Below are 25,190 nucleotides of genomic sequence, written 5' to 3' on the forward strand. Positions count from 1 at the left end.
AATACAGTATTAATCAAGAGCAGTCTCATGTTAAAATAAAGCTTAATTTCTCCCCATCCCAGGATCTGCTTTAACTCAATGCTGGAAGGGAAGCTTCACCCTCAATAGCTTTTGTAACCTGTACTAAGAGGTGTTATTCCCTACCTCTCAGGATTTGACCCATTAACTTTCAGAGGAAAATAGTCTTAAATCTCAGCAACACAAAATAAGAGAGGTTGACCACTGAAAACAGTGCCATGACAGTTCCTAAATCAAATAGACTGCATGACAGATTCAAGTCTTTCTGATAACACTGTCTGCAGGATGCTTGACAGTGCCTTATCAGCACCTTCAGTACGTCCTTCTCCACACTGGAGCTGCTAGGCCTCACTAAAGAAACGATAAAACACATTTCCATGGACGGTGTGGGTAGGAGAGTGATTTATTTCCTAAGTGCAGTTGTTCCACTTTTGTATTTCCTTCCCTTTCAGTGTTGTAACTTCTATTTCAGAATGACCCAGATAAGTGTCAGAAAAGGATTAAAAAAAAAAACTCCTCCCAATCTGTCATAACAGACTATACCAAATCAAACCCTCAAGGAATATGTTTTACAGATACTTAGACAAGTGTTTCTGTTGGAGTGTAACAAAGGATAAATTCATCCAGACTTCATCAGTTTATTCTATTCTTTCTGCTCCTGAATGATTTCAAATTAGGGAGTTGTTACAGGGTTAATTAAGGCTCCTGAAAACCAGGAGCTGTGAAGGGTTGCCATCAGAACCCTTTAATTCAGATACTTGTAAAAAGTCATTATGTTCCTTTATGGATTCAGATAGCTGAAAAGAGAGTAGCCTTCAACCAACTATAGCATCATCACCACTTCCAAGCAAAGGGGCATGGAAAGCATTTCTGAACAAAGATGTGTCACAAGGTATTGTTTAGTGAAGAGTGGCAGAAAGATGAAAGGAGCAGAAAGAAAAGGCATCAGGGAAGTAGCAGATACTGAAGTCTGATAATATGACCCTTGAGAAGAGGTAAAAGAGAGAATTTTGGGGCTGAGCTGTGACTAAAAGGTGTTAGAGTGGAAGAGGAAAGAAATTAATGGCAACTGGTCAGAGAGATAGGTCTTGGTGCGTTCTCAACAGGCATCACAGAAACGCACTTCTCCCAATTTTCACGCCTTACTGGAACAACTTGAATTTAAAGTCCTGCAATTTGGGTAAATGACATAGATCCAAAGGAGTAATTTGATTTTTCCTTCCTGTCTGTGGTCTTTTTTCCTACTTCTATCACCGTGAATTAGAAACACACAAGTAATAGTCTCCAATGTTACATAATCAGCAAATAAAAAACAACTAGTAGTTTAATCCTGCAACCCTGCCTTCTTGACATAAAAAGCAAGCTGGGCCCTAAACACAGCCTCCAGATGTATCTATCAGCAAAATCAAAATGAGACTTGTTTTTCAACACTCTGGTCAAATCTGGAGGAAGACATTCATCACTGCTTCTTTTTTTCAAAGTTATAAACCAAATATGGAAAACAAGGCAAATCAGGGTCCTAGGGAGTGAATATATTATTCAGAATAATCACGAGCTTATTCTTCTGTTATGTTAGTAGTATTCAAAGTGTAGTATTCAGGGATCCCAGTCATGTTCTTTGATAAATAAAATTTTCCTTCTGCTTTATTAAGATATTGACACAGTAGAGAATGAAAGAAACAAGCAAGGATTTGCTAATTGAAAACTGCAAGCCAGTGAGATTACGCATATGTCATACTACAGCTCAGTTTAACAACAGTATCATAGCACACAGGTTTAAAAAAAAAAGCAGATAGTCATACAAATCCTATTGTAATTCAGTAATTAAAGCATGTGTGCTTAATAAACTTACCTCAATCCACTTAAAAATCAAGTTTTCTACAAATCCTACATGGAAATTTCTTTTCCATGGGCTGGTAAAATGGCATTTTCGACTGAGATTTTGAGTATGTTGAGTATATTGAGTATATTTGGGGTTTTTTTTAATATATTCTCTGTGTATTTTAAAGGCATGTAATTAATATACGGGATTACTCACCAAAGTCATCATTAAATAATTAAGTACTTTCACTTCTGTTTGCCATGCCCATTTAGAAATACAAAGGCTTACTCTTAGTGTAAAAAGAACGGTTAGCTACCACGTCCCTCTGAAATAAAAAAGCAACACAACAGGCTTACATCTGAACCTCTGACATTCACACATTGCAGACAACTATGCTGCCAACAAGCCTCACGTATACATCGTATCAGAACAAATTCGGAGCTTTGAGTGGAATGACAGTTATGTCCCTGCAACACCCCGACCTACCCAGGCAGGTGTTAATCAGTTATATCCAAGCTACTAAAAACACAAGGTCCCTGGCTGATTTGCATCCATGTGAACAGATTGGCATCCTGTTCCTCTTGAACCGGGAAGGGCAGCATGACAATGTATGAGGTTCCCGAATATAAAATTCCATCTTGTTCTTATATCTCTGCTCAGGGTTCGTATTTGAGCCTTATGCTTCTTGTTGACCTCCCATATTTGTAGAAAGTATGCAGCTAGTGGCTGCAAATATCTTTGCAATAAGTAAGGGACAAAGAAAGAATAATTACAAAGAAATACCAGGTGGCACAAAGGGGATGAAATACATTCATCATAAATACTATGCAATTACAATTGCAATTACAAATCATGTAAGGTCCTAATTTTGCTACTGATGGCACGGGAGTGAGTCTATGGAATACTATCCAAGCACACAAAATTAAAATCACACAACTGAGATGCTAATTATTAATGTTTCATTCTTCTCTCTTTCCCTCCCATACCAGTATGAGTTGCATAAGAAAGAGATTGATAGAACTGCATTTTCAGAGTCCTAAGAGAATATTTTTAACTATTCTTGAAAGATATTTTTTATAACAAAATATAGGCAAAGTTTCACAAAGAAACAAATGAAGCAGCAGAGTAAAGGTGTTTTCTCTAAGGCACTAGCCTGTTTTGTTTTATGAGCATGACATGTGTAAGTAGTGACTTAACAGTAGACTGAGTACGTAGCAAGGAATCCAATGTTCCAAGACTATTCCCACTCTTAATACTTTGCTTGTGGCTTCAAGAAAACTCTCAAGCAAGCACTGGAAGAATTAATAATGTATGTCCTGAGCTACAGTTTTACTTTTGGTTTTACAGAGCAAGGCTGAAAGCTTTAGGAAAAATAACTAGACAGAAAAGCAATTCTGAGATCCCCCTATCTACTCAGAGACTACCATATATTCAGTTCAGTCAGTGCTTACTGCAACGTATATTCTACCATTACAAACTCTGTCTTGCTACATTCCCATCTTGTGTGACCAAGTTTTCCAAAAATAAAACAAGATTGCCTTAAAGCAATTGTTTCTTTGAAGCATGGCCTTACAACGCTCTCAGCCTTGGGAATTTAGATCAACTAAAAAAGAAAAAAAAATGCTCAAGTACACTATGTGATCTAAACATCATCTTTCCAGCAAGCTCTTCTTTCCTTTGATAGATTTTTTTTCTGAGAAACCAAGCATCTATAGTTATAAAAACACAGTAATCTGGGAATGTCATAGAAAAATCATGTGGCCCTAGAATTGCTCTTCCGTTTAAAGAAACTGTTAAAAATAAACTTTGATATTTTCCCACTAACTTTCTTTGATTTCTACAAGAAGCAAAAATCATTGGGTTTGCATGAATAAAAATGTCAAGCAACCTCATTAGTTTTCACTTACCTTCTGAAACCACCAGTTATGGTAACTAAAGCATCTGGTAGAAACATATGTACAGTCTTCTTGACAATCAAGCCTACTGCATCTGCTTCTGCCTTAGATACACAGCTAACAAGATCTTCATAGTAGAGAAACCCTAGAAATCAAAGGCAAAAGAGTGAAGTCACTGCAAATTATGAAAATCCACAGTGTATTATGTAAATTAGGTGGGAAATAAGTAGCCACCAGGAAGCCACGCCACTCTGCATCCAGAGGATTGCAGTGCCCCCTTATGGCTTATGCTTCAGTCATGCAGCCCATGAGAGCACCACAGAAACCCCCACACAGCAGATGCTACTCATCTCCATCTGAGAGCACCAGCAGTTCAGCCTGTTGTCTCAATCAACCCTAGCTCTCCCTTTCTGATTGAAGCAAACATCATCTTTTTACCTTACTATACACCTAACTCTTCCTTGCCTCAACTTTGTCATGAGCCAGCTGGAGGACTGAACTAGATCTACTACAGTTCCCACTAAGATCCAGCTCTTCAGAAAGGTCAGCTCAAACTGATCCAAAGGTCAGGGCTTTTCTTCTGGAAAACACGTGCACAAGATCTAGCCTTTCAGAGAAGCTATAATTTATAATAGCATGTCAATCAGAGTAACAGCATTACCAGTTTCCACTTTTTAAGAACCTTACTACTAGTAAATCACTACTAGCTCCTAGCAGTGGCGTTTCTGGGTGCACAGCTTTCAAAGGCACTCTTCCTGAAAATGACAGGATTCTACCCAAGTACAGGGCTCAGAGGATTACTAGGTATGCAAAGTATCCTAGCTATCTTTATGTCTGTGGCATTAAAAGAGCCCAGTCCTGCAGCGTGATTCAACCCCTTTGGATATGATTTCTAAATAAAAAAAGGACAAATGAGCATGAATGTAGTTAAACTAATCCAAAGGATTCTAAGGTGGTGTAAAACACATGGATGCAAAAATAAAGTTACATAATCCTAATACCAACTATGGAATCTCTTCTTTTGATGTGATGGATTCCTTTGTTTAAATGGGTTCCTCTACTTAAGGAAATGGCACAGAAAAGAGAAACATTATTCATTTTTTGAATACTCTGACGTTAAGATATGTCAGGATTATGGTGGTGTTCTACAAGTGTGCATATTTTATTACAAATCTTGATTCATCTCTAGAGTAGGGCTGTCTTGAAGGAAACAAGTCTCCTCTGAGAAATAGTTCTGTCTCCTCCTAGCTTTGGAGTTTTTCCACAACCTGTGTAATAATGTCCCATTAACATTTTGTGTACGAGAGCAGACTTTGTTGGGCATCTATGTAAGCAATAAAAAACTGCATATTTGTATTTTTGGAATGACATTCTTTAAGTGAGGTTCCCAGTAACCCAAATATTATTTTTAAACATAATTTAATATTCAAAAGATTCCACAGCAAGAAAACGGATGCATAAATGAACTTTGTCTCTATGCCAATTCTGTTTTCAAGTTCTTAGAGCACAGAAATGCTGAGTTTTTGATGGGACTTTTGTCTTACCTGCTCTTTGCATTTTTGATAGCTTCAGGGTCTTCTCAGCTTTCACCTCTTCCAGAGTCCGTAAACCCATTCTATACCATTTCTCAGATGTCTTCACTCCCACTCCAAAGACTGAAGTAAATTGCTAAGTTCAGTGAAAGAACACACATTTCAGTTTTTCTAAAAGAGTTACCAATAAGTGGGTAATAAACAGGTTTAACAATGAAAATATCAGGCAGAATTTAACCTCTGCAGAAGATAAATACAGACATACAGATACAGTCTCCTCTCTTTGCACAGTGACCTCCAGCAAACAGTGGTCTTTATACACAGACAGTTCTCACTGAAGTGACATTTAAACAATAATATAATTGTATCCCCAGCACCTTTGTATGATTTAGCTAAATGTGCACTTTCAACAAACATTTCAAGTAAGGATAGTAGTCTTTGTTTTTACCTCACAGAGTAATTAAGAGACATGAACAATAATGTTATGTTATACAGGTGGGTCACCTCACACTGACATCAAAGACTAAGAAATGTCTCAATACAGTCTACTAAATTTGACAGACATCATAGTTTTGTATGTTATGCACTACCAGCTCTCACCTGTAAATCTGATGTTGGTGCCACTGCCCTCTCAAGAGATGAAGAGATGGGATCAGTGGCAACTCTGTGGCTCTTTACATTCTACACTGAGGACAACGGGTATCAATAGTGCATGGATACAGATGATAAGTACATAAAGGCATCTAAATCCTGTAGTACTAGTTTGTAATGCATCTTATAAAACATAAATGTTTGGAAGATACATCAAATATTGTTTTCCAAAATAGGATTCAATTTCAAGTACAAATAGGTAATTTTTACTTGCTTCCTTCTCATAAACATAGACTTACAATCCTCCAATCCTTATGAAAGCCAACCTGAATTCCTATTTGTCTCATTTGGAATACGGATTTCACTATTTTGCCTACTGGGGAAAAAAAATCACCCCAAAATAACCGCTCTCTAAAGTTTTGCTACGGTTATATTCCATTCATTACAAAGTCATTTGGTACATTAACTTATTCCCCAAAATAGGATGTAAAGTAAAAATGTCACGGATGTAAGCATTATTCATTAGATCAATATCTCAGATAAGCAGTGATATGGAAAGCAGGAGAGAAAACGTTTATACTCATCCAAAAGCACGTTCCGTCTTTACTTTGTCAATACTGAAGCTCTCAACAGTTTCAATGCGCTGTTATTTAGTTCAATGAGTAGCTATGTACAACACAAATAACTGTCCTTTTCCATTGAATCTACAACCTTTAAATTCCAAACCTGTTAGTTTTATCTTGGGTTTTTCTAATGAGATTAATTCCTTGAAAACAATTATGATAAAGAAAACGAAAGTATGAAAATCTTGGCTAATATTAAATAGGAATTACCCAACATTTTATATATAATAGATGAAATTACCTACTCTTTGCCTGAAATGCAGGATTTTGTGAAAGAATGTGATAGTTTTAATCATTTAGATTGGTATCTTGTGCTTACATGTTTGCTACTGCTGCATTTTCAAAAGAGTCTATTACTTGGTTCAGAACTATTCCAAGAAATTTTATTAATAATGCGTAATGGGCAGAGAACTAAAGAAAATGGATTCTGTGCCACTATCTGAATTTCTAGGGAAAAAAAACTTTTTATTCTTCCCACATTAAGATCCATTATTATTCAGTAGAGTTAAATACATCAATTTAGAGACACTGCCGCGAGTGCTCTGTGGAACAGATAGCCCATTTCTTCAATTGTATATTTGAGCATTGCAGGGCTTCAGCTGGTGAAAGTGAATTGTGTGAACTTCTCTGCAGCATCTACCTCCCTATGGAAGAGAACGGATTGTGCCACTCATATACCCTACATCTAAAACAAAAGGTGCATAATTTATTTTGGTGGTTTGATAACTGTGGTCCTGGGACCAGTGGTGATCTTTTAAGTCATGATAAGCATTTTGCAGCAGTCACCAGAACCATGTTAAACAATACAATTTAGGAATTCAGTCATTCTGTGTGACTATATCATGGGCTTTTTCTTGGCTTTCCCAGACACACACTAAAAATCATTAGAAACACTGGCTGCATCCAGTTTAGCCAAAATGTTGAAAACTGCTTAGCTAACAGAAGAGCCACATAGCTTTGTTGTAATTTGGCATATCAAAGAAGCTATAAAGCATATTTGAGAAAAGCTGTCCCCAAGAGGTTTTATTCTAATCTCTAAGAGATTTTCTTAAACCTTAAAGCATAATATTTTATATTCCTCAACTTTTATTACTATTAATTATAAGTCTGGTTCCTGAATGTTGCTGTACACAAGAAGCTGCGTTTCTTTTCTTGAATCTTGCCAATGTTATGGCCTCAACAAGTACCACTGAATATGCTTTCATACTTCTGTGAGTCAGAGAGACCAAAGTACCCCTGAATAGCTGAAGTAGAAGCCAATAATACAGAGGATAATTAAATAATCCAATTTATTTTACTCTTCTGGATAAAAATTTTAAAATATTTTAATCTTTTACATTTTAATTTTTTCTGAAGACACAAACAGAATATTTGCAGAGGCTAAAAATGCATTGACAATATATTTTCCAGCAGAGATTTCACTAGATATTTAAGAAATGGGAACTGCAATTCTTATGCGTTCTAGACTCTGTAATCATGCAGAATTGTGAATATGCTTCTGAATCCAGAATGTGCCTAACAACAGAGAAATATCCCCAATCCTCCTCCTTTTTCCTCACATACAACAGAATTAAAATAGATCAGAGTCGTCAGAACAAGGTGGTGTACTGCTATAATGATAACCACCGGGAAAAATATATTGGGTTAAACTTACAGCAAGGAAGAGTATACATTACATTAGTTTTCAGGAAAAAGAGGTTGTTTAGTTTGAGCTTAACAGTCATTGTATATGTATCATACTAATTAAAAAGGTAACTAATTTCAGAGTTATTTCTTACTCTACCACAGTCTCTCCCTCTCCCTCTTTCTCTTCATTCAAGTTCTTCTCTTTCTTTAGATTTCATATAAGATGTCCTTTGTAATAAAATTGAAGGTTATGCCTAAGATCTACTAAATGGGGAATTATATGCAGTTTTAAGCAGCAGCAGCACACCTAAAAAATTTACCTTAAATGATTTGTATCGTTCATCATTTAACACCTCTTTAGCTCTAGAACTCTCTCCTTCTTCAATAATCTCCTAAATAAAGAAAAATATGTTACTTTTTAAAATTAAGATTACAGAAAGTTGTAATAAAATAGTCTAATCGAAACTGTTATCAGCCTTTCCAAACACAGAGAGCATCCTTAGCAGCCATGTTGTTTTATTCCGTTAGGATCAAATTCTGCAATCCTTTTTCAGACAGGACTCCCATTGACCTAAGCATGAACTAGAAACTGGGACCATGGAATATATCTCACAGCAATTATTTACTCATAAATTGACAGGTGGCTAATAATTAAGCTATCAATGAGTTTCCCTGAAAATTAAATTTCATTATTTAAGTTTACCTCTCTTAAAAAATAGGAGCACTGCCGGAGCAGAGTTGTTTTTGTAGAGTTATGATCCCTTTAGTCTTTCTGATTAAAAAAAAAAAAGAGAGAGAATCTCCATCTTATTGTCTGAGGCACCATAATTGAACTCGCAGTCCCCAGGCAGTAGGTACACAGAGCACTTCAGAGGCTGCTTCCTTAACTGGTGGAGTGAGGCAGAAGAGGAGCTGGAGTGAATCACAGCACTCAGCAATGACCTCTCCAAACAGCTAAGATGCTCCCATCAGCTGCCTACCGGAATAACAATAGCTAAGACGTGGGGTCCTGAAAAGGCCACAGATTTAAGAAAAGAAAAATGCAGGGGATAGTCAAAGCTCCAATAAGAATGTAAAGTTTGTCCATTACCTAGATAAAAGGGCCTGTTACAACTCCTGGCAAGGTAGGATTTAACATTAAAGTACTAAAACATTTACCAGTTTTGCAAAAATAGTATTTGCAATAAAGCATTCAGCTGAGAGAAATGATGTTCCCAAGGGCACAATAAGTCACATGAGCAAAACTATTAGCAGTTAACCTGTCACATCCAAATTAGAGTGAGCCTTTTAAAATGACACACGCAGATCACACCGCATTACTTATTTGTACTTATTCACGAATTACCTTTATTCATAAGGGGCATTTCTGTGACAGCTGCTTCCCTGTACAGATTTAAGGGAAGTACAGAAATGATTTTTTTCCAGAAATCATTGCACTCTCAGTAATGAGGATGATATAAAGTCATTACAAAGTATACATAAGGCTGTGTAAACAGGCATAAATGTCAGTGCCTCCTCTGACCTCTCAAAGTAAATTTGTAAAAGAATTAATTGGCATAGAAGCCAGAGCTCCGCCACCTCAATGACATCTCGGACTTGGTGTCCCATGCAGGGCAGCCCCTGGATATCTTTCATTCTGACCACTGGAAATGGAAGAAATTTCAGCACAGAAGCTGCTCTCAGAAATTCCAGGCAGAATATTTCATTTTCTTTGAACTCGTAGTTTTCAGCCATTATTTCAAAAGCATCCTGTGAAGGGAGAATAAAAAAAGGCTAATAAAAACTTGAAAGTGTTCAGCATACTCCTTTGAAAAGTTCCTGTTTGTATATTAATTCACAAATCTTTATAGGAGAAAAAATATATATTTATTTATATATTTTTATATATTTATTTACATATATATATATATATATATATCGCCACTTTTCCTGATTTCATTAAAATTTTATTTTAGAGACAAAAATGGGAAAAGATTCTAATTTAGAATGAAGCCAAAGTTTAAAATCTTTCATGAGACTTCTTGAGTCATTTCATGACTTTATATCTTCTGTGCAGATCTAATACACAGCTTCACATATAGAAAAGTTTTCCGCACTTCTGAAAATTTGAGGAAACACTCTGAGCCTCATGATATGAAACATCTCCATGATTCTGTGCCACTCTGTGAGTTATGCCCAAATGTAATCAATCCAGCAGGTCAGTACGGGACATCTTCATTTTCAGACAAAACCAAAACGGAGTCTGTGCCAATACAGGAAACCACCACTTTTTTTCTAAAGTTGTAGCCATGCTTCTCTCTAGTAATTTAAGGAACAGACTCACTTTTCCCTCACTTTCCAGACATACGACCCATGCAATGAGAAAAACATTTTCTTTTACAGTTCTTCATCAATCCATGGCTAGGTTTATTGAAGATGTTGTAAACGAGACTGCTTGGAGACTGCCAATACAATGGTTTGTTTGTTTGTTTTTTACTGTGTCATTTATGCAGCTCTTGTGTCCCCCTCCTTCTCATAGTGTACATATATACACATCAAGAGCAACAGTTTTAAGAAATGAAGGCAGGGAATATACCCCACAGGGGTGAAAAGGAGAGGGAGGTTTTTGTCTTCCCTTGCGTGGAATTCTTCATTTTGAGAGAACACAAAGGCTGCAAAAAGTACGTGAATAACCTCTAAAACAAGGAGAGGGGCATTCTTGAAGGCTTGCTGCTGATTAGCAGTCAGAAATCTTACTGAGTGACGTGAAACCTTACACAAAACTTCAAAATTTACTAAGTCTGCAAAGGTAAGTGCTTTCTTCCAACTTCTTACTGCTCAGGCAGTATCTCAAGAGCAGGTAACAGATCTAAGCCTTGAAAGTCCCAGGCATCCTGTTTAGTGGGTCTTGCTGTATTTGTCAGTTGTTGCTTATCCTGCCTGTCTTCCAGCTTGTTCCTGCTTCTTCTTTGACCCAAAGGCTATTAGAAACACTGAAGAAGTGGCGTGCATCTGCCTGCCAGTGACACTTCCCTGAGCTATAATCCAAGTGGCTGTTCAGAAAATCTCTTAGGAATAAGGAGGAGTAACACCCTATGCGTCTGGTAGTAACTTTCTACTCATATTATTATATCCCTCCCTCCAGTGGACTCAGCTCCCCTTATTTAACCTACTTGTACGTTACCCTATGCGCAGGTTTAGAGGTACTATCTGGCCATTCATTAGATAAATAAGCAAAGTAAGAGTAAAACAGATGTCAAAGACATAGGAAGCAGCTTACCAGAACAGTGACCTGAGCTCGTAGTAGGAGGGAATAAGATTAAACAGCATTTTTTCTGCCCTCAGTATTTATTGGATCACTGTATTTAGGCTTGAGATTTCAAATTATTTGCAATTAAATGTAGGATTAAATAGTTCAAAGAAAAACAACTCTAGATTTTGCTTTAATTGTTATCATTGCATTAATGTATTCTCTATTAGAAGGCAGAAGCCAAATAAAAACCAACAGGCCTTGTGCATCCTGAATGCTGTATGCTTACTATTTCTGGATGAAGTGGCTCAGTTCCAGTCCCGCTAACTGACATGACTGCAAATCCAGTGAAATCATTCCTTTCTTACACCCACAGAATTGAGGGCAGGATCTGTCACACGGCATTGATGGAATACAGTGTGATTTGCACACACAAAAATCTTATTTGAGCATCAATCCTTTGAATTATTAAAGCACAGAAAGACTTTTTAAAATTAAATGTGCCTTTCACATAAACTGTATATTATTTGCATATTAATTTTCATTCAATTTGGTCAGTTCTGGAAAAATAGACCATCTGGTACGTTGCGTTCGTCAGATTATAAACATTATACTCTCATTGAAGCAAAATGAAGGTTTTAATCAAAAATCTTGAAGAAATTGTTGTCTCTACTGACCCTAGGATTTGCAAAACTTTCATTTTAACAAAACAAAAACAAGCAAGCTTAATTGGCTTGCAGAATCCCTTTAGAAGAAATAAGCACCTTGTGTGATCAAAAACACTTCATTTTCTCTTTTTTTCTATGGTGCCATGTTGAAGTGTTTTGCATCTTTCTCCTCACACCTGTAGATATTGCTAAGAGAATCCTGAAGCAGCATTTTGCTCCATGTTCTGGTTTAGGGAGTTTCACTTCCTGTTCTCCAGTTCTTTCTGTACTTACAGTTAAGATGTAGTTAACTTGCAATACCTTATATGTACAATTTATCAGCACATCTGTCTGATATCTGTTTTTTAGCCATTAATATAGATGACCTTATCCAGACTGAAACTGTTGAAATTGTGCTTTGTTTTTTTCCTTCTCTTAGAAAAGAGCAGGATCCCAAATAAATTTATCTTCAAAGAACAGCTCATACACTCAGATCTGTTCAGCTGGATCAGTTCTCATACAGACTTCCCAGAAATGGACAGAATTCTGCATTCTGAATAAATTCAAAGTACCAATAATTCAGACTAGCAAAGAAATGATTAAGTCATTAAGTGATTAAGTTACCACTCTGGTAAAAAAGGGTGGTTAATCTTAATAATAAGAAAAAAAATCAAAATTTTTGGATAAAATTAATACTAATTATTATTACTGCAGCGTTAACATCTGTAGGTCTGTATTTCCTATAGACTGAATTGGGCTTAATATATTGCTTGCTTTCCTGTGGTCTTCACCATAGAGCTTAAATAGGACTAAAACCATTTCGATCTTGAATCTGTCATTGTTTCTTCTGTTGTCCCCAGCACAACCTCGCTCCTTGCTCTAAGAATCGGTTAGTCACCAGCAGTTCATCTCACTAGAGGAGTCCTACTCTTAGCTGCATGTTTATTTTTCAGCGTATGTCAGATTCATAAGTGCTCTGCTGTTCTGTTTTCAGAACATTTAATGAAAGACCTCTTGAGATAGAGACTTTTTTAGCAAGATGCGTGATGTGGAAGTTTCTACCTCTATTTACATTCAACTAACCCCTGGGTATAAGAATTCAAAGGTGGGGGGGGAGGGAGGAGAGAATGCTCCTTTGAGAGAAAACAAAAATTATAAAAATAGTGCAAAAAACCTTCGCCTCCTTATTGCTGTCTTTAAAGCTCTTGCAGTGGCTAATTGCTGGATTCATTCAACAATGAATGAATTTTTTTTTTAATATTTAAGGTCTCTATTTGCTTGATGGATTCATTTATGTTGTATCTAAGTACATATCTTTTGGTTAAAGTCAGGAATACTTTGTAATTCCCATTTAGAAAGAATATTAATGCTCAAGAGAGGGAAATTGCCAATCTGAGCTCACAAGCAACGTGGATTCATCCCAGCTGTCTTCTGGAAGAACAAAACCAGTGTGCACGGTACTGCAAGGCCAACGGGCAAAGGCATTTTACAAGTGAGGTGATGGGAGCTAGGTGTTTCTTTTTTTTTTTTTTTAACGCAGTAAAAAACGTTGCCTTGAGCTCCTTAGCTAGCCTCTGCTTCAAGCAGTTTAAGTACCGCCCTGATTCAGTGTCGTCCCAGCGCGCTCCTCTCAAGCCAGCAGTAGCTGCTGTGCAGCTGTCTGAGCTGACTGTAGGCCTACGGCGAGGAAAGTCCTGGCAGGGGATCTGGGACTACAGCAGCCCTCTTTATTCTGCCAAGTTCTTCCTCTTTAAGTTTGTTATCAGCTTCAAAGATTTATTTATTTATTTATTTTAACTAAATAAGAGATGCCACTTCTTGTTTCAAGAGGTTTGGAGTTCCCTTCACAAAATTAGGATTATGTTTCCCCTCTTTTTCCCCCTTTACAAGCTGTGCAGAGTGTTTGGCAAGACATTTCTCACTTATTGCTAGTTAACACTAGCAGACTCGATCAGAGGTCAGAACCAAAAAGATGCAATTGCTGCCTTCTTGTTAAAATAACCTATACAGGCAGACACACAGAAAACAGTTCTCACAAGTACCTGCTCAACAGTATGTAGTAATGACAAAAACCTGCAAAGTCATCATCGTTTTGCTAAGGAAACTGAAAAAACTCTAGGGAGATTTTTCTCAAACCCAATAGGAGGCCTCTCACATGGACATTTAAATAGATGTATTCTAGACAACAAAATCAGCCATCATGACAAATGTGTCTATATATATCAGTACCATTGCTATTTTAGAGAAGTGTTAGTCCTTTCTACCAGCAGGTGGATGGTTTTCAGAAAAGCTTTGTCACCACCGTTATTGAAAAAGACAATCATATGTAGCATTTACTCAGAGGCTGTTGACAGTCAATGAGAAAATATTATCAAAGCATTTTTATCATTCTAGTTTGCATTATTCAGTGCTTTCCTGCCTCTGCAGAGCTCATTAAGCTATTTTAAATAAACAATTAAACAAGTATTGAATATGCATTATTCCCTGTAGAAAACAGTGCCTGCAAATGCTGCAATTAATTACAGATCTGTCTCTTTACCTAAAACTGCTTTTGACATTCTTTTTGATAAAGTCTTTCTGTTTTAAAAAAAGAAAGCAACTAATTCCCAAGTAGAGTTACTATCTATTCAATACTATAGTCCATATTGGATAAAATTCCAGAGGGGAAAGCACATGAAACTCCTATAGTAACTCAGAAAAAGCCTACAGTCTATTAGATCTCTGGTGAAATCTATTTATGGTGTTATAAGAAGGAAAGCTGCTGACCTCTCTTTTATTCTAAACCTCGGTATTTCTTACATTAAGCTTCTTACCACCATCTTTAGCAATGAGATCAATACTCAGACTGTCTGTTTAAAAGATAATAATTTAACAGGAAAGTACATTCCTAGAGTTCTCCAGCACATGTGGGATTTTCATGACATCCAGAATATTCTCCAGAGGATGCTCTAATTAAATGTAAAAGGTAGCTGGGCTACATTTCAGCTCTCCACTTTTTGAAATGCTTTGATCGCAAATTTTCTAATTGTGCCCAAAACTGTGGAATGAGTTTTGGCAAGACTTGGGGTATGGAAAAATTCTGGGGAGGAATGGGCTTCCTGATCCCAGCTTCTCAGACACAAAGGTACACAAAGACTTTATTGAACTATATTAAAAATAGGGAATAGGATGGAATTACTGTCAGAAATTTTGCAGCTTATTTTATGTTTGGTATCGAAGACTTAGGAATTAAATATTATCAGCAAAGCAAAACCACTAGTAAGCATTTTCCATGTGTAAACACGTACATTAAAATATTAGAAGATTGTAACTGCTGAAAGTCACACCACCACAATCAACACAAAAGGCAAGATCCTCAACTAAATGATTCTTGAAAAAAACAATCAGTAGTGCTACGCCAGTTTATGCCTGCTAAAGAACTAACTCCATGATTTTCCACATGAATATCAAAAAGCATAAGACTGCTCACATTCAGAAAAGTAAAAGGAACTAATGCTTCCAGCCTGTGATTTGACAAGAATCTAATTCAAGAAGAATATGATTCCCATAAGATTGTCAGGGAAATTCCACTGGTACTTGCAAAATAGTCTTTGACAACCTCAGTTTAAAACTCTTCAAGGACAGACATTGTTAATACTATGTTATTAAGAAAATATTTTAAACTCACTCTATTTTTCAAAGGAAGGTGTCACAATAGGAGTTATATCTGCATAGACAGGACACTTGTCTTAGGTCCATGCCTACATGCGCTGTTTTTCTGCGGTGTGACCTTGGAGAGTTGCTTCAGCTCTCCCTGTCATTGACTCCCCTGCTATCTTTCCTCTGCTGCCATTTAGGGCTATGAGCTCTCCAGGGCATGAATTGTCTTTTACAATGTGTTTGTACAGCATCTCTTATAAAAAAAGCCTCCCTCTAACATGGGCCTTCAAATGCTACTGCAACACAAATACAAAAATATCAATACTATATCATTGTAAAGAGTAACTTAATCAGTCAAAAAGCTAAATGCTGAAGCGTGCTAAACAAGAAAAAAAAAAGGCAAGAAAGAAACCAAACCACACAATACTTAGCTGGAGAACTATGAAGGATGGTTACACTGAGAATAGCAATTTGAGTTAAATTGCTTTTCCTCTCAATCATTTTTTCCACTTGCAGTTTATTTGGTAAGAAGTACCTCTAAAGGGGGGTTAGTTCTCATGATATTGCTGTTGCACATGTTCGGTGTCCATTAAAGAGATTTAAAATGAACAATCCATTCAAGTACAACAGGCTTAATTTTCTTCTCAGTTTCCCCAGTGCAAATTCTAAATAATTTCACAAGTCAATAGGAAGAGACATAGCGTACGACACGCTTTTTTTATATATGTGTATATATGTGTATATATTTACATATATACCCATGCACACAGAGAGAAAAAATATATACTTTCAAGTATTTATTTCAAGGATAATTAAGTGTTTTGAGTCAACTTGTATTGACAGAAGTGTTTTCCAAAATGAAAAAATATGATCCATTTTGGTTCAATCTGGAGTAATTTTTTTCTGATTTTTCAGATCTCAACTGAACTGAAAAGCCCAATGTTTGCCCAGCTCCAAAGACTTTATCATATCACCTTAAGTCAGGTAGAGAAATGGAGGAGCTGAGAGAATGAGAATGACAGCAATAGTATGATATGCACAGTCTCAAAGTTCTTACATATGTATACCTTTTAGAGATAAATATCTATTAACTCCAACAGCTCCTCAAATAATAGTAACAGGTTAGTTTCTTATAACAGAAAAGAGTAGTATACTCAAGGAATTTTCATACTTTTCCACATAACATGAAAGCAAGCAAGATGAAAATTGTGAGGGAAGATTCACTGGCAGAGGACACCAATGCAGATAGACTGTCAATTCTATAACTCTGCCCCGAGCAGAGTAAAACAAACAGTGAAATGAGAAATATAAAATACTAAAGAGTTATTACATGTATTAATACGCTCAAAGAAAACAGCATAGATTTGAAGTACTTGTGAGAATTTGAGTTGCTGAAAGGTGAAAATGTATTATATTCTACCTGTGTTTCGGGGGGAATCCTGTTAATTATCTCAAAAATGAGAAGACTCATTTTCTCCTTCAACCAAGCCACAAGTTCATTCTGGATAGATATACACTTCACATTACAATTTTGATGTACTAGCTGGGGAATTTTCGCTCAGGTAAGCTGTGTTCAGTAAGACACAGTACATGTTATTTAGAACACGCATTCAGTTAGTGGTTTTCTACTTATAGAGCCTCCAAGTTCATTATCAAATTAAAAACGAGGTGCTCCTGAGGTCCGATTTTAAAATGGAACAATAACAAATGCTGGAGCCACTCACATAACTGATAAATATTTCTTTAGGTCCAAAAGAAGAGAAAATAAGAAGTGAACTATTTTTTTCGCTAAGAGAATAGGAAGAAAACCAGTCGTCTTTCCCAGGCTAAACATTCACATTCTCATTACCATGAGCAACAGCCAGCAGAGCAGAGTAACAGTCAGTAGCATTAGCAGTAAGCCTCAGAATCAAAGAACCATTTGCCACTGACTTAATTAGTTTATTCGGTAAGAATTAAATTGAATTCTTCTCAAAGAAGAACGTCTTTCTGAATTTTATTGCAGTCTGGTATTAATATTCAGATCCAGCAATCCCTCTTGGGCAAAGCAGAATGACCCCATTTATTTTACCACATGAAAACCCAGTGCAGCCCCTAAGTGCACATTTTTGAGGGAAGAGGGGGAGGATGGCTAGCTATTTCCAAATGAGTCAGAGAAAATATTGTAATATTATATTCTATCATAACATTAATGTTTAGGACAAACATAAAGGAAATATATCAAAGTACAGCCTCCGGTGAAATGATTTGGCCTCTTGTTTTGCATCTTTACTCATCTGAAGAGTTGCCATTACACAATAGCAGTAATATCCTGTGGAGTGTCCCAAGGGACTGTATTTCTCCTCTTTAAGCTGCCACACAATACCACTGTTTCTGTCTTGGCATGTGACTGGACATAATAAGTTTACTCTTCATACAAATAACAGGTCTTGCAGTGGCCCACAAAAAACATTTTTTTTAGAATTTGCATCACATTGAATACAGGCATGGAAACTTCACCATCTGCACTGTCTTTGCCATCCTTTCTGTGGTTTCTTCTACGGTGTAAAACTGACTTGCTGCACCTATCTGTAAGTCATTTCCTGACTCTTCCCCTATAAAGGAAACATGGGACAGCTGAGCACAGAAATTGTATCTGGCATATACTAAATCTCCACATTGTCCTCACGATCTCTCATCAAACCTCTCTGCCATTTAGTTTAAATAAATGATCCTTCAGCTGTAAAATAGATACTGAACAGGACTCAAGATGAAAACTGATGACTAACTACAGTTATATGATCTCCAGATAATCAAGTCTCCAACAGTGTCTCTTCTCTAGCAAGCAGGAGATTCAAAGCCTCATTATATTCACATCACTGCCATATTAGTGACTGTTTTCATGCTATTACGGACAGACTAAAACATGTCAAATATAGCTGCCACTCCTTCTCAAATTCAGCTTCTACTCATTTAAGGGAGGAATTTGATACAGAGTATTAAGGCATCAAGGTCTATTAGTAAACGCAAGGACCCCTGAGCTCATCCAAGAATACATACGCAGATAAAAGCTCTGTGCCCCTGTAACAGGCAAGATCAAAACTCTGTATTTTCAAGCTAACCAAGGAAAACAGAACATCTGTAAGAAAAAGGAAAAACTCTGTCTCATAGAATAAAGTTGTTGTAACAAAGTACTATCATCAGCCCATTACTCAAGATGCTTTAGACCTAAGTTTTCAGGATGTATGGCACTGAGCCAGGGAAAAACTACCATTTAACGATTGGCTACCCACAGCATGCATGACCGAATTATGCCAACGCTTCATTGCATTTGCTAAGTGCTTGCACTGAAAAATCTGTTGGAACGCTTTTATTCAAGAATATGAATTACAGGTTTAATACAAGACCCACCAAACAACAGCAAAACTGAAAATCAAGCCCCTGTGACATTAGGCAGACTGACTGGCAGACTTCCAGGAACTGGGTCAACACTTGCAGTCCATAAACACCTAAGCCTTCAGCTGTCATTGCGAGTTTTGGTTATGAGGAAAAAAAACAGCCCTAAGGAGTTACATTATAAGTTTCAAGATACAGATGCTGGATAGATTCACAAGCACTATCAACTTGTCCAGTACCACCTCCAGAAATAAAATACAACATGAGTTTGGAACAGTTTCTCTCAAAGCAAGATGAAAAACGGCCACCTTTGTCACTACCAAACATAATTTCTGCACAGATTCAGAAATGTTTGATATATGGGATATCTGAACGCAGCCCCGTACTTCAGTCATTTAACTATGTGCCTTCTAACGTTTACAGCTAAGTTAATTTATCAAGTGCAAGTTGTAGTCTGACATTAACGCTGCTGCAATGATAAACCTGGAAGTAATTTAGGGACTGCCTGTCTATGAAAAGCAGGTACAACTGAGAAATCACTCAATTAATAATAAGTTGCTGGTATCATAGTTTTACAGTAAAGTTTGAATCGAATCTTGGAATTCAATAACTTGAAGATAAACTATATATTCCCCAGAATTATAGTACTCACTCTTTGAAAACAGAAAAATATTGTGAGAATTTACAAGTAAAGATCAATTATTTAGTAAGTTTGTACCTTATTTTGGATTTTTCTGTGCTCAGTATCTCATTAATAATTAAAAATCATGGCAAATTCATGCCTACTAAGAGTAGTTACTTTATTTTTGCCATTTTCCATTACACTTCCTTCTTGCTTTTTCCTTTCCCTTTGCTTCTCCCTTTTTACTTTCAAAATGTCTACCATATTCCACTCTTTTCAGTAAATGTAAAACTAAGACCTCTTCATGAAGGCCAGTATTTTTTAGAATCTTTGGATCATACTGCACCAGGTCTGACATCTTCCCTTCCAGCAACTTGAATTTGATTTTTACGAACCATGAAAAACAACTGTTTTTAAGAGACTAAATGAAAACATAGTATGTAGCCTTGCTTCTATAGTAGAAAGTAGGACACTGCAGCTATTTTGAAAGTAGCAGTTTTTAGAGTGATGGAATCATTCAGAAGGGAAGGGAGCTCAGCAGGCCCTACCTCATGCTCAAAGCAGGGTCAAAAGAGGGTTTTGTCCCATCATATTTTGAAAACCTGTAAGGATGAGAGTCTGTGCGGTTTCCTGGACAACCTGTTCCAAAGCTTAATTATTCTCCTAGTGACAATTTTTCTTTCTCCCCCTTTGGAGCCTTCCCTGTTTCAGTTCATGACTTCTGGCTCTTGTTCTCCTGTCATGCACCTCAAAAAGCCCCACTCCCTCTGCCCAGTAACCTCCTGGTAGGAACCAGAAGGCTGCTATTAGGTCCCCATGAAGTCTTCTCTTTACACTAAACAAAGCCAATTTCTCAGGTGCTCCTCTTCAGTCACCTCCTCCAGCCCCCATCCAATATCTGCAGCAACACATTGTTCTATTCCTACCCAGGTACAAGCTTTGATTGTAAAGAACAAAAATGTCAACTACATTTAATTTTCTATGCTGTGATTATGTAATAAAGGGAAAATTTCTAAATAGCCAGTTTAGTCTATTTGAGTACCATAAACACTATTATATATTCATCAGATTCGATGATTATTTCAGAGCATTACTATAAGACATGGCCCAGGATGTTTAACTTTTAACTGTGCATTTCCAGACCTAAGTGTTTTGGAATTTCTGTCAGGTTTAGCTTTAATTCTGAATTTCCAGGGTTTTTAGTATTTAGATTCTTGTAAATGTTTTTTATTTCCAAAATACTGGTACCTATTGTTACTCTGAACAGCATTTTTTTTTATACGGATCTCTCAAATAATATTCAGTTGTAAGATTTGTGAGTATTTACAGGCACACACACCCCAAAAGTAAAAGTTAATAAAAGTAGTATGTAATAAACAAATAAATAATAAAAGTTCCAGAAGACGCAGAGTTGTTTTATATTATAGTTGAAAATGTATGAATATATCTAGGTCAGACTGATTCAGACTAAATTACATTAGTGTCTGTGTCAAAAATTTCCTATTGACCAGTTGTTGCTGACTGTCCAGAGCCAGCCAAGAAGCGACATAAGGCACAAGAACTTAAGTGGAATTTAGAGCAGATGACTCAAGCTTTCCATGTCCACTGAAGTCTGTAATGTTAAGAGCTTTAAATAGGATATATGACAGTTTCTGGGTTGTCTATTTGATTGGACACTTTAAGGGGGTTTTCATCATGTTAAAGTGATTACATTGATCACACAATCTGTCTTTATAATTAAGCAAATGTGAAAATACAAAGCTTACAGCCACATTTTGAAGAACTGAACACGCGGGGAAGAAAAATAGAGGCCACAGCAATTGTAAAGTATCTTCAACTGACCAATACCAAACTTTGCTTATTATTACTTTCATCTTGTCAAACAAGGCTGTAATGAAAGCCCAAAAGAGGTTTTCATTCTATCATTTGCTTTTAAAAAAATCCTGTGCTTGCAAGATATTAGTGTATTTAAAGATACACTATGTTAAGCTTTCAAGCAGCAATACTTAAAAGATGCAATGAAGTTTACACTCGATTTTATTTTAAATACGGCAGATTTCTAATCTTTTTGGATTGCTATCATTGTGCCGAATGTTTAGCCCAGCAATTTGCTGAGGGTACCATGGACAGTATTGACTCAAGTACTGTATTATTTTGCTCATCCTAGCTTTTATTTCATGGATGGAATACATATTACCGTGAATTTCTTGTTGAAGTTATTTAAAGTTGTCTTCCTTTGACACGAATATTGAGATACTTTGCTTGCAGTAAACGATGGTACTTCTGATTCAGATGTATTCAAAGTAAGGGATTGATCTTGCTGCTCCTACCGAAAAAAAAAGGGAGGGGGTAAAGTGGTGTTGCATCTATAAATAGCTTAAAAAACTAGACAAAGAAAAAAAAAAACCTAGAGCCCAAAATATGTTCCTTTAAAGGTGATAAGAGAATAATAATGCCCTTAGGATCTTCCTAGGAAAATCAATTGATTTCCTGTTAGCTCCACTGACAAAACTGGTTATCTGGTGACTACCAGGATTATTCATTTTGTGCAGAAAGTTCTTGCAGATAGATTTCAGTGGCATTGTTATTTAAAAATAGGGAGTCTTTACATGGTAAACACTGCTTTTGCTGTTATTGCAGTAAGACTCCAAAACTATAAAGCCTTAAAAGAGGATAAAGTTGAAAGAACACAGATAGTTTTTTCCAGAAAACACTAGATGATTCAGTAGAAAATCAGGGATGTTAGATGGAGAAGGAAAAAACAGCAATGCTCACATAACTGACTTTTGGGGTCTGCAGCTGAATTTAGTGCAGGAGAAAAAATGCTTATATGACTCTAAAATAAACTTTTCCCCTCTTGTTTTTTCTAGGCAACACAAAGGAAAACATTTTTGTCTCTGATTGAATTGATCCAGCTAAAAGAGAATGTTCTATTTTGGGCATCGTTATGAAGTGAAGGGAACATTTACAAACAGCCATAAAAGCATCATTTCCATCCTTCCATCCAACAGCCTGTGCTCACCTGATGATGTGGTCTCTCGCTCAATTCCTTTTGTAAATGCTGATCCACTGCACACATTACTTTTAAAAGTTCACTGAAGCAAGCAAAAGGAGCCAGGTGCATCGTCTTAAACGACAGCATCCTAAGCACCAGGCCACATATGCAATCATTCTCTTTTCTTCTCATTTTGTTCCATGAAAAAGGTACCAGCGTGACAAGAGAGTCTGAAGACTCAGAACCCAGCAGTCTCTCTAGCCTCGCGAGGAGGGAGTTCTCCTAACAGGTGGGACACGTCAGCTCATATCCTGAGCACGAGTCCTCAACATGTAACTGTCCTGACCAGTGAGCAACTGGGAACAGAGAAGCTGGCACCAGCTTTTCTACTGCTGTATACGTCCAGCCCTTTGATTCTTTTGCTTTCATTGAAAGTGCCCAGATTTGAAGTACTTTGGAAACACCCACAGCATTCTCAGCATCTCTGGGTATTTTTCCCCATTTATCATTTTGCCTGAAAACATTTGGCAGATCTATCAAAAACGTATTACAACGCACTATCCAAAAACCACGGGCAAATGGTTCAACAAAAAAAATCACACAGATACACTGATAAAAATTTCACCCCAGCAATGGAATAATGGCCCTTTCTCAAAATAAATGCAGGCATAAAGATAGCAAATATGGCAGGTTAACCCATAAGAGTCCACACACGTGTGTATGTGTGAGACACAAACACATATCACATAATTTCATACTAAATTGTCTTCCTATTTGATTCAGAGTAGTTGCATAATAGTATCCACAAAAAAATAAAGGCATTTGCTTACACAGCTGAAAGAGCAGAGACTTGTATGGCAGTTTGCATAGTATATGCTGAAAGGAAGGAAGTTTTTTTATGCATAAGTCCACTCTAGGGAATAACTAAAATAGGTTTCAGTCAGGATCAACAGCACTACTCATCCCCTCTTGCACACGTTCATGAATTATACTTTAAAATTGATTTTAAATCATAAAAACTATGACTGATTATAGCTAATATACTGCTTGAAATGATAGTGCCAGCTGAGAAGACTGTGAACAAACACAGTGTTACTGAATAGAAAATGCAATAAGCTGTTATCTTCATTAGAACATAGACAGGCTATCTAGGAACAAAAGCCCCATACGCAGCACTACCTGGCACCAGCCTGATGAGAGCAAAATCAGTGCAGAAACTCAATGTACTTAGGAGGGTGATAGACTGGCACATAAACATCCCCTTTCGCCTTAGCAAAATTATTTGAGCGTTTTTCCTCAGTCATCCACATGGTAGTGCTTTTAATTAGCAGGACTTGGTTGTACAAATAACTGAACAAAATTGGGCTAAAAATCAAAAGAAAAAACGTATTGCAACTCTAATTACTATAGTCTGATTTGGAGGGAATATTATGGTGTCTGCCTGAGAACTACAGAAGTGATCTTTTCCTATCATCAGCAAAACACAAGAGCAGAATTTATATTGCTTTTGGTGGGAAGAGCAGATGGGAGAATATAATTTGTACAGATTATGGAACAAAACAAAGTTCTGTCCAGTGGCAATTAGTGTAGCGCAAGCAACCCTGCAAAACACACAGCCTCAGAATAATTGGGAGGAAGCATTGGGAGGAAACAACTGTGAACATGAGCAAAACGTAAGCATTTAAATCCCTCTTTTGCAGACATCTACACTACATTAAAACCAAATCATGGCACACTGCACAGGGATCAGCACTGAAAATATCCAGAAGCGTAGACTGCTTGCTTGTTTCTAACAAAATCCATGCCTCAAATTCTGTAGAGTTGCTACAGAAAACCTGCAAAATGGCACTCTATCATGTGAACGTGAGAAAGTTCCAGTCTCTGAAGTGTTCAATTTAACACTTCTCTTATCGGATCTGCTTTTTTCTTTCCCTATTGGTAGCACTACTCACAATTTTACCCAGCTTTTGTGCCACAGGAAGAGCGACTGTCACTCGCGTTCCCTTACGCTGACATTTTCAGCACAGCATAAGCAGGAGAATCAGCCTGTATCACCTAACACCAGTTTTTACAGGAAAGGTGCTTAGGTGCAAAATTAATCCTGTAAGGACTACTTCCCCCGTTGTCGAAACGTTTCTTCGAATGCACAAACAAAGCAGCATAATGGCATAGGGAAATAAGGAAGAAAGAGCGAGCGCGGCAGCAGCGCACGAGGCGCCCAGACCCTAGAGGCTGCGTCAGGCCACATTATTCAACAGCCAGCAGCTTTGTAAAGTCCAGATAGCATTGATCAAATCATAAAGGCTGCTGATAGCCAGCATTTTATGAACAGAGGATGGCTAGTTTATAAGTTTCTTTTTATTTTCTGGGGAACTCTAACTGTCTGCATGAAAGATTTCTTCCATTAGTTAAAGCCGCTCTCTTTCATGAGGCAATAGAGTGAGACGCTCAGGAAAACGTTAAATATGAGTTGCCTGTCATGCTACCGCAGGGGCTCCGAGGGAGGGGGATTTCCTTTTCCTAGTGCAGGAAGGAAGGTTCGTAAGGCTGGTGAGGACACCAGCCCACTTATGGTC

At 37.1% G+C, this 25,190-nt stretch overlaps 1 protein-coding gene across 9 annotated transcripts in view; it reads right to left on the reverse strand.

The window, feature by feature from the left end:
• The window catches only part of DNTT (DNA nucleotidylexotransferase), a 151,733-nt gene that overhangs the window by 69,544 nt on the left and 56,999 nt on the right, over positions 1-25,190 (reverse strand). For 7 of the 9 annotated variants that reach the window (XM_068950003.1, XM_068950000.1, XM_068949994.1 and 4 more), the window contains 5 exons: positions 21,817-21,945; positions 9,686-9,856; positions 8,428-8,499; positions 5,280-5,403; positions 3,748-3,880 (listed from right to left, as the gene is read on the reverse strand). In XM_068950003.1, the coding sequence (XP_068806104.1) occupies positions 3,748-3,880; positions 5,280-5,403; positions 8,428-8,499; positions 9,686-9,856; positions 21,817-21,945 (629 nt within the window). The remainder of the gene's footprint in view (positions 1-3,747; positions 3,881-5,279; positions 5,404-8,427; positions 8,500-9,685; positions 9,857-21,816; positions 21,946-25,190) is intronic. The other 2 variants (XM_068949997.1, XM_068949999.1) reach the window with 2 other exon arrangements.

The sequence above is a fragment of the Struthio camelus genome, chromosome 7 (assembly GCF_040807025.1).
Source record: "Struthio camelus isolate bStrCam1 chromosome 7, bStrCam1.hap1, whole genome shotgun sequence".
Lineage (NCBI taxonomy): Eukaryota > Metazoa > Chordata > Aves > Struthioniformes > Struthionidae > Struthio > Struthio camelus.